General features: G+C 30.9%; 1 protein-coding gene across 3 annotated transcripts; it reads right to left on the bottom strand.

The window, feature by feature from the left end:
* Positions 1-426: 426 nt before the first annotated feature.
* LOC133782343 (uncharacterized) lies at positions 427-3348 on the bottom strand. 3 transcript variants are annotated; one of them, XR_009870463.1, is made up of 5 exons: positions 3079-3348; positions 2501-2966; positions 1918-2025; positions 1428-1496; positions 427-1163 (listed from the first exon to the last, which is right to left on the bottom strand). XR_009870463.1 is itself a non-coding variant. In XM_062221610.1 (2 exons), exons 1-2 carry the CDS (start codon positions 3216-3218, stop codon positions 2582-2584), a joined length of 525 nt encoding a protein of 174 aa, XP_062077594.1. In that variant the 5' UTR covers positions 3219-3330; the 3' UTR covers positions 2042-2581. The 3 variants fall into 3 exon arrangements, 1 of the variants encoding a protein (XP_062077594.1); XR_009870464.1 differs by lacking the exon at positions 1428-1496 and having other exon boundaries at positions 3079-3346; XM_062221610.1 differs by lacking the exons at positions 427-1163; positions 1428-1496; positions 1918-2025 and having other exon boundaries at positions 2042-2966; positions 3079-3330.
* Positions 3349-10819: the final 7471 nt, after the last annotated feature.

Raw genomic sequence — 10819 nt, 5'->3', positions numbered from 1 at the left:
ATAAGACCAAAAATGTGTTATCAAAACATACCATAACACTTTTTGACGTGTTAAGACCAACTATGTTATCGTAGGTCAGGGTACTTTACATAACGCTTTATCATTGTTATACAGATGTGTTATTATACTGTCAATGATAACACACTTTTGGTGTTATTTTAATAAATAGATAAGTGTTTAATTATATTATTTATAGTCGATTACATAACACATTTCAATACTTATAAATTTGTGTTATACTACACTTTAGTATAACACATTTTTTGTGTTATATAATGAAGTTTGCATAACAAAATTCTTTACTTATAAAAAATGTTATTGTAATAGATATTGTAACACATTTTTCGTATTATTTTAATATTTAGATAAGATTAAATTCTCATTATATATTCATTTATATAACACTAATTTAAAGGAGAGGTGTAATAGAATATGGAGCTCAAACATGTAATAAACTCTAGACCTTAAGTTATTTGGGCACTAACAAGTAATTACAAAACAGTGATACTTATTCACAGTCAATTACGCTGATATAGTACTGTGTAGTGTTTACAAATGTACAGAAATTACTGTAGAATCCTCAACCCAATGCAAAGAAATATGAAAAGACTTTTAGTTACTACAAACTCTGGCAGATTATGAATAGACTACACGTATTATTTTCACACCAAATAACCTAAATTTTTAACTTTCAAAATGCAACTAAAGAAAAGCAGCTGCAGACCCTAAACTTCACTTTAGGCATGCAACAGAAGGCAATCAGAGTCTGATAACTCACATCTTTCTCATGGATAGTTAAGACAATTATTAAGGATTTCAATGCAGCAAGCTTTGAATTTCTAAGCAACACCATAGAGTTTGCCTCCATCATATGAGATAGCATTCTTTTTGTGATCTCTTTAGATGTTTTCCACTTTAGATAGTCCCAAAGATCAGATCCCAAATCAGCCCATACACGCTCAGGATCAAACAGGTACACATCTTTGCAAGTTACAAGAAAGTCATTGTCATACTTATGTTGGTAATTGTGCATAACTTTTGAATCAACCAGGTATTCAGAAAGTTCTTTAAATGGTCCAGTGCTTATTTTACAACCTTCAAGCTCTCCTTCTAGATGATAATAAAGATCACTTAGTATCAAATTATTTAGTTCCTTCCCTTCACTGATACAAGGAAATGATTAAGCATATACGCATCTTATATATAAAAGCAAATCAAATGCACAAAAATAACGAACATGTATATGCAAGCTAGACTCAACAAATTGCAAGACAGTGACAATGCTTGGAGAAATATACAGGGGTTAGAAGCAAGACAATGTATGAAAACAGCTTTCACTGGCAATAAAATATATGAATTACATGTTAAAAAAATTGCAGGGAGAAGAAAGACTACATGTCTTCTGGTAAAACAGATGAATACCATACCATACATAAAGTAGATCTGGGTCCACTCATTCTCTCTTATGGTGTTGACCCAACTTGGGCCAAGTGGCACTGCTCCAACCACATCCAAGACCTTTGTAAGGGAGTTTTCACAAAATTACTTGTATAATTGCAACTATTAGAATCCTAGTAAATGAATGCACTGAACTTATCACCGACTCATTATAAAACACAGTTTGAACACTGAGTCAAAAATAGCAAGGACAGATTACCTATAACTGCTCTGTGAATATTGGGCTAACAATTCAGAGAAAGCAGGATGACTTCTAAGATGCAAATGGAATTAAAAAAAATAGAGATATTATGCTACCTAAAATTTATGAAAAACTGAAAGAAAGTGAACAAGTTCCAGTTAAGATTTTAGCTAAAATGAGCCCTCAAAGAACTTAATACTTCATAATTAATTTAGGACAGCATGCCTGAACTATTTATCTAAACTAACTATACCAATCTTAAAAGGGAAGCAGCAAACCTTTTTAGACATGGTGCTCATCTTCTGAAGTATTGATACAGATAAACTTCTAGTATCACCAGTAGCTAATTTCTCAATTAAATACACCGTGACTAAACTGGCAGAAACCTACATATATTTACAATATAAATTAACTTAAAATGCCAATAATCAGTAATCACATCAAAGAAGCCATCTAAAACTATATGATCTGCAAACATTTTGTTAGGCATCAGATATTGAATAGAGCTATATAGGATTAGTGTGTTGACTTGTAAATTTACTTAAGTTCTATTGGTTGGCTAGTAGGTGTTATTGTTAGTCTATAAATAGTATAAGAGAATACTTGGAAGGGATATATAGAAGAATTTGGTTACTGTTTAAAGTTTAGAATTTCTACTCTGGGAGTTCTTGCTAGGTTTTCTCGAATTAACCTAGACTTTGTACAAGATTTGGTTCTTTTTAGTACAATTCGTTTATTCTTTTGTTCTCTCAATTTTGGGAAGAACTTTAGTGTCTATCACATTTAGTACCGCAAAAGGTCTTCAATGTAGATATTTAGAATATACCATCAACTAAAAAGCAAAAGAGATTAAAATCGTACCTCTCCATGATAAAATGATTTGTTATCATATTCATAAGTAGTAAGTGACTTGATCAGATTGACCAAAACAGAGCCCTGACATCACGTTGATAAAACATCTCTATGATCATATAGATTTGCAGCTTTTGTTTTATCAATGCCTCCTGAATTTTCCACCCTTCCCTTTGACTCGGGTGCTGGTTTTTCTAGTGACTCCACCCGTGACAATTTATTTTGCAAAAACATGTCATATGCCATTATTTCCATTATGGAAGATTGACACTGATATTTGTATGCCAGATTTAGAGCTTCCATCTCAGTCAGGCTATCAGGCAAAGAATCCAGAGAAGTTAGTGAAATGCATTTTGACAATTGCTTCCAGAACTTCTCAAAGCTTTTCAACCTAGCCAATATATTGATATATTGAGCCGCCCTTTGCCACAATGCCTTTAAAAAGTTGAGTACATTAAGAAGCACAAAGGGTTTGCTGGAATAAAGAAATTAACAGATCAAAATATGTAACAAATTAGTTTAAAGAGCAATCGAAAAAAAAAAATTAAGGGATAAACCAGGCTAAGGATGTCTCTAGGAGAAATTACTTATTGATATGACTGTCAGAATTTACAACAAAACAAAGTACTGCATCTACAAGGCTTGAACTTTTAGACTCTACTGGCCCAGAGGAAACCTCAATTGCTGGCAGCTTCCCATCACCAGCATTACCTGGTTGGACGCCCATAAACTCTTTGGTGGCAAATACAGCAATAAAAAAAGCAGGTTGTATAGAACACAAAGTTCAATATAAATAGTTAATGAGAAATCCCGAAATGAAACAACGGAAAATTACCTAAGAGTGATTCACTTATTGACACCAAAAAACATATACAAATGTCAAAAAGTAGCACACCTGATAACAAGCAGCAGCAGTGAAAAGATTGCCACTACAACATTTTTGACCAAATATTACGGTCAAATATGACAGAATTTAAAAAGCGTTATTAATGCTATGGGTAAATAATAAGAAAGACATACAAAATTTTGGAGACAAATGGCGGCAACTGAAATAATAGGCGCCAATTAAAATACACGCGTCTTTTTTTGTTTTTATTATCTAACCCAACCTTTCTCATCCCGTCTCTCTCACTTCTCAATCCCTAACTCTATTCTCAGTCTCTCATTCCCTCTCTCACTTCTCAACTCTATTCTAAGTCAACTCTATCTCCTTCACTTCTCTATTCTTAGTCTCACTTCTCTATCTCCTTCACATCTAACCTCTTGGATCTGTCTTCAAGTTTTACCATTTCTCATGTAGGTGGCTGGCGCAAGAGGCTAGACAACGACGGAAACGGGGCTCAACGGTGCGTGGGCTCGATAGTATTTCTCTCTCTCCCTGCTTTTGACGGTTATGCTCTTATTTTGAGTGGATTTACTAGCTTTCACCCATTACCTCTGTTTTTTTGCCTCAAATTTCAGCTACAAATCTTTCTTCTAAGGGAAATTTCAAACCTTATTTGCTTTAATGTGCTTTATTTTTTAGTTTTGTTTTTTATTTGTGAGATACTAAAATTTTTTATTTGGGGATACTGAAACCCTTAAGTAGTGTTATAGCTCCATTAATCATATGGGTTTTGTTGATTTGGGGATACTGAAACTAATAAACACTCCTGGTTTAGTTTCTTCTTTTTTCTATTTTTGTTTCATTCCACTCACAGGTTCTCGTTGGATTTATGTATTATTAAGAATAAGACTTCTAATTAATTTATTTCTCTTTTGCTAGATAATCTTGGAGAAGATTGCGCTGTCTTTGAGAATTTGTTTGAGTTTTGATACTCATTTACAGTCCATTATGATGATTCAACTTTTGAATGAGCATGAATCTTTGAATTATTGTGTGCTCCCTGCCTGTCAATTACTACCAGTAAAATCATAGGGTATCAAAAATTTTATTGTAACTGTCACACTCGCTTGGAACTTTAATCGAATCTTCATAGTTTAACATGGCAGGGTGATGACGGTTAGTTTTCACAAGTTTGGAGACAAGTTTTTTCCTGGAACCAGTGATGTCAAGGTCATTATTCTATGGGTTAATGTGTCATGTATTTGTATTCGTAAGATAGTTTACAATGAAGAATTTTTACTTTAATCTCAATTACTTTTCCCTTCGGGATGAGCATGTATATTCTTAAAAAAAAATTTCCCTGTATTTACTGCCTGCAAACATGTTTTCCTACATGCTTCTGCAGTTTTTTCTTCCCATAAAACATGCAGTTACATATTTCTTGGAAGTCTATGCTGTTACTCATCAATTAAAATGTTTTTCTGTAATGACCAATCTTCAAAACTAGCTCTATGTTGGCAACTTTGGCTTGAAAGGAATGTTCAAACTTTTCAGGGTGTCAAAAGAGAACTGATGCACCAAACATTTCAGCAGTTTTTCTTTTTCTGATTGACTAAGAGACTGGAATTTTTGGATGTAGTCATTACAGTTTCACTATTATTTCTGTAACCAAAGATGACCTCTTAACATCTATTATAAATATTACAACTTTAATGAGTGCTTATGTTTCAACAATTTAGTTCATGAAGACAGGCACAACCCAACTTTCCCTTGCCTTTTTATTTCTCTCTTTTTGCTATTCTAGTTGTCAATTATATTTGTTTCTTCTTTTCTTTGTTGCACATTAAAGTATATGATATTGCGTTTTGAAAACTTGGCATCCCCTTTGTACTGTTGTCATTGGTTTATGTTTGCAGGCTTTGCTCATATTATGTCTGGATACGAAAGACATATTGCTTCATAATTTCCCTTTCCATTGTTATTGAAATATCTAGGTGATGTTGTGGAAAGTTTAAATTTTAATGTTCTTTGTTATTTGCTTCTTAAAAGGAAACACGAGAGAGGGAAGGAAACTTTTCTGCTTATCTGTTTTGTTTCTCTTACATGTTAGTTATCTTCTATTTGTTTTCCCATTTGCAGCCATCATTGTTGTGCCTGCTCTTATTATGACTTTTGTTTGTGAATGTGTTTCGATTATTAGGAAAGATCTCCTTTTGAAAAGTGTTCTCTCATATATATATATTAATATATATACATCTATATATATAAATATATATTATACATATATATAGGCGTGTGTTCTATTCAGATAAATTTGAACCATCTAAGATTACTACTAGGCACACCCAAAGCGTCACCCTATCAACCCAAGACCTTTAATTATAGGCACACCCTATAACCATTTAATCTTGGTTATATATAGTACAAGAAATGACCCACCATTCACATCTACAATTGGCTAACCAACATAATTAATTGTTACATCATATAACAGGGATCATAGAATATATATTGATTGTTGTATGTTCATTTGGCTTTGATCAGCAGTAGCAGTTTTATAAGCTTAGGACACACAATTGCACAAGTAATCCCTGAATTAAGGTACTGTATCAAATTGCATTTATTATGATTCTTGAACCATTTTTTCCCTCCATTAACTCAGTGTTGTAGATTGATGGTCATGGAGATTAACTCTGTTGTGATTATAGTTTTAGGAACCAACCAATAAATGTAAAACCAATGGTACAATACCATCTCTTGTGTTTTCGCAATTTTTTATCTTTTGGGTCATTAAATCTAATAGCGCTCATTCATGATATATATATGTATGGTTTTTTTTAACTCAATTAGTTTTACTCATCTGAAATATACAAAGTATAATTAATATAGATTTTTGTATGAATTAAGATTTATGATTTCCTAAAATAAGCTAGAAGATTAGCCTGAAAACGTTGTTTAGCAAGACCCAAGTGTGAATGGTAGTGGAATAGAATTATAGAATGTGTTGTGATTTTTCACCCCAATATATTGTTATTTCTCTGGCTTTACAAAACAGACAAGATATTAACAACACTACTTAAATATACATGTATTCTTGAATCTTTTAATAATGAATTAATGTATTCAATTATGTTGAATTAGAGTATATATGTTATGTTGAAACTATTAACCCTTCTCTGCGTCTATGGTGGTGTACTTCTAGTGGCCTTTTGACCTTGTTTGGCTGTAGGCATGTGTTAATTTCATTAACATGTGTGTATAGATTCTTGGCTCCTACTTCACTTCTGTAATGTATGTGGAGCATTGGTGTGAGGAGAATTTCAGGAGCCTAACACTGGGTATCCCAGATTTTTCTGACATTGAAATGGTTAGTCGCTAAAAAAATACTATGTCATATACCTTTTTTTTATTGAGTTTCAGATGATCTCCAGAATATATTGTTTACAATTGGTGCAACATAATTTTTTTTTTGAAACAAAACTACCTGTATTATTACTTAAGAAAAATACAAGTAAAGAAGGAAAACTCCATCAAAACAGACCAAAACATAAATAAAAGACAGGGAATCTGGCTTTTATTTTATGTGTGTATTTTATGTTTGTGTATTTATGTATATATGTTTAACTTTACCTATTCTCTGGTTTGATACCATTTCTCTAATCTGTATTATTTGGTCTTTTTGCTTCAGTTACCTCAACATATTGAGATACAATAATAGGGTACTCTTCCTTGTTACATGTTTCTTAATTACAGTTAGTGAGGAAAACCATTCACATAATATATGATGAACTATATGTTTCTCTTTTCTGTTTTTGATGCTTTAACATTGCATTTCTTAGTGGCCCTTCAACTTTGTTGCATTTATGCTTTTGAGCATTTGTATCTTTCATTTCATATGAACGTGCTTGTTTTGGTAAAAAAAAAACTTTGTGAATGTTTAGACATATACCTGTCCCTCTCATATTAGTTATGCTTTTAATTTGTCTCATTCTTGGTTGATGAATACTTAATTCTTACTTTTTGCACTTTTTATTTATAACTTTGGCCACTATATTATGACTTAGAAACACTTAGTTAGTTTTGATTTCTATCTTTTGCATGGTTGTTGAAGTAAGTACATCTGTGATGCTGAAAGTTTTCTTAATGTTTTTTAGGATGACATTGTTCTTAATTCTTTGTGCAGGCATGCACTTAGACTCTGATCTAGTGATCTTAAGCTTGAAGGCAATTGGAAAACTCAAGGTGAAATATTTTCATACAAGTATGATTCATTTATAATCATGAAATTCTTTTATGTATATGGTTTATCTACTCTCAGAATTTGAAGAAATGACCTACTGAGTTTGCTCTTGCTTTTGATCCCATCTTTATTTTCTTTGAGACTCGAGTTTTGGCTTAAGAAATTCCACTTAGTCTGGATCAAATTCAAGGTGTTGAGATTTTTATTTCACCTTTATTCAATTAAGAAATTGAGTGACTTCATATTATTTTCATTCGCTGCCTACATATATTTAAATTTGCCCTTTCATTGAGCTAATTTTAATCAGAAAGTAAGTCAATAAAAATAATATGATGTTAAAACGAAGATGATGCCAAAACATAAAGATTGATAGAAAATAAGAGTGATAGAAAGAAACATATCTTTCTCTTATTGTTTGGTATGAAGGAATGAAAAACTTGATTAAGTTAAACAGGAGAGAATGATATTATAATTGTTCGTTTAATTTATGTTTTGAGTCATTTAATATGTCTAATTTTCTATGAAGGAGTGGCTGTTTCATATTGAGTTATGCAAAAAAGTGTATAAATTGACTTTGAAGTCTTGATCTTTGCTCATGTTGTAAATATTTATTGTTTAAATTGTTCTCTATGCATAATCTGTCTCTGTTTTGAATTTTCTCTCTCTCTCCACTCTTTTGTCTACCTAACTCCCTTCCCAGACTTTCTCTCATCTTTAAATTAGTTTAAGTATACATAGGGTGCAATGATATAAACTTGCCCAAGTCAGTAGATTGTAAGCTATTGTAATAACAATTTCTTTTCCTACCATATGATATAAACTTGCCCAAATTACAAATTCTTTAACTTAGTTAGTTGGCTGATTAAGCAAGTTGACAGTTAGTTAAGTGGTAGCTGATTGATCTGTTATGGTTTACTATGAATCTGTTAGTCTTACTCTTATTTTTAGATCATTATAAGTAAGTGTTGTATTCTCTTCTGCTATGATTTTCTCTCTTTCATTTCTAAACTTAAATGTTTGTTTTGTGGAAAAATCACTATTACTTAGCTTTTTCTTTTTTAATAGGCTGATAGGTCTGAGATTGTTATGGCATTGAAATTTAACTAGTAAATGTTTATCTTTTTTTGCATTGCTATTGTCTCAGAGGAAAGAACTCAATTGGGATTTAGAATTCTTTTAAAATTGAAATGTACATAAATAAAATTTTACTGCTACATATTAGTTGATGATACTCTCTTGTTTATAATAACTTTTCATCGTTCATTTTTTAATAGTTTCGAACTTAATGTGGAGTGTTAGAGTTTTTAATCTCTTCTCGTGTGCTTAATATTTGTTGATCCATGATTAGGGAATTAGAGTACTTCTTTTGTGCTTAATACTTGTTGATATAAGATTAGGGATGTAGAATTTAGTATGAAATTTCTGGGGTTATATGTACGAAACAGGTTTTGAATTAGATGTTGATATGAGAACATACTTAGTTATCTCCTTATATTTTTCAGTTTATACGTAGTGATGGTGGTGAGAAATTGATTGTTTTGAATTAGAGTTGTACTGACTTTTAATTTCTTGTTGGTTGTATATGTTGCTTGAGTAAGTTTCCTTAAAAGTTGCTATTGATTTTCATAAAAAATAGATCTATAGGGATGATATTCTAAATCCATTAGCCATGTATCTTTCTTACTTCTGATTATTTGTTCTTGTTATTTATTGATTTGTTTTTGTGGTCTTATTTTTGTAGTCTTATTCTTGTGGTACATGTAGCTCATTTAAAATTTAGTTAGCAAGAAAGAGTAAAAACATGATAAAACTGAAGAAATTGTATTATTAAGACATAAATAATATATACACGTCATGTTTATCAATAGTTATCTAAATAAGAAATTGTGGAAATGCTGATTTTTCAGACTTCTTATTTTTTTTTCATAGCTTGTAAATTCTAAAGGAAGATAATACTTCAATTTTGCTAGTTTTCTTTATCTCTGATTATAGGAACTTTTGTATAGTTAGTTGTGAAATATGATGCATGTTTTTCAATGTCTTAACATACCTACCCTTATGTTACTTTTTTTATGTACTCTTTTAGTTTACTATTAACTTTATGTTTAAGCATTAATTATTTAAATTTTTATGTAGCTAAGCAAATCGACCCACAACAAAGACAAGTGCACAATGGATGAGGAATTGAAGGATGGAGCAAGTTTCATGGTTTACTTTTTGTGTATCTTGCTATGGATTTGTTTTTAATTTTTGAAGTAAAAGATGTTCAAGATTATAGAGCTTTATTATGTATGTTTTCAAACTTAAGTTAGAACTAAGACCTCATGAAGTAATTCTTGTTTAATGTAATACTTATGGTTTATCAATCTATTTAATATTACATTTTGTGATTAATTTTGATTTTTTTTTATCCAAATACGATAATAAAAACCTTTTAATTTAAAAGAAAACTTATAATTATCCTTACACAACAAAATTAAAAATCTTTTATCTAGACTAAAATAACAAAATTTTATTACTGGACTTTTAATATGGTATTTATGGTTGTCTTGGATACATATTATAAGTGTAACAAAACGTTATGATTTATATCATATAACAAACTAAAAACGCTATCAAAATAATCAATTATAACAGTTGAAAAGTGTTATACAAAACGTTTAAGATTAAACTTCAAATTTATAACCAATTACTCTAACTAAGCGTTATTATTTTAATATGATAGCAACTAAAAATGTGTTATTGAATACTTTAAGATAACATCGAACATAACATTCAAAAACTGTTATAGAAAAGACAGGACTTATAATAACAAGGGCCATGTTAGCGTTTTGAGAAGTGTTATGAATACTTCCGGTTAGCAGTTTTTAAGTGTTATGAATAATGTTTTTTCTTGTAGTGTGCTCTAGTAGAATATAGCTTACAGAATCTTTCAAATCAGTAACCTAGACGGTGTATTAATTAAAATATATTAAATGAGAAACAATGGGTCAGTTGTTCAAATAAAAAAATTAATGATCAGGAAAGAAAATGCATTAACTCGAACATGCTAAACCTATTTATCATCTAGATTAAAGCTGCTTGCAGAAAAATATGGTGGCAAGAAATCTGCTGTCATCAACAGCATTGACAGTACTTTAGTGGTGCCAATCTGTATGGCTTGCATGGATAAGTTAAAACTCCTTAGTAAACTGTAGTAAAGATTGCCAACAATATAGGAATAGCCAGTCTACATACAACCATTAAACCATAAAAGGGGTCC

This window comes from Humulus lupulus, chromosome 6 (genome assembly GCF_963169125.1).
Source record: "Humulus lupulus chromosome 6, drHumLupu1.1, whole genome shotgun sequence".
Taxonomy (NCBI): domain Eukaryota; kingdom Viridiplantae; phylum Streptophyta; class Magnoliopsida; order Rosales; family Cannabaceae; genus Humulus; species Humulus lupulus.
Note: the sequence above shows the minus strand (reverse complement) of the source record. Positions and strands in the feature narration are given on the sequence as shown.

Bases quoted from the DNA above. Each gene is read 5' to 3' on its own strand.
- LOC133782343 (XM_062221610.1), bottom strand. From the start codon at position 3,218: ATGGGCGTCCAACCAGGTAATGCTGGTGATGGGAAGCTGCCAGCAATT. The intron at 2,967-3,078 runs GTAATTTCTCCT...TCTTTATTCCAG, and splicing joins TCTGACAGTCATATCAATAA to CAAACCCTTTGTGCTTCTTA.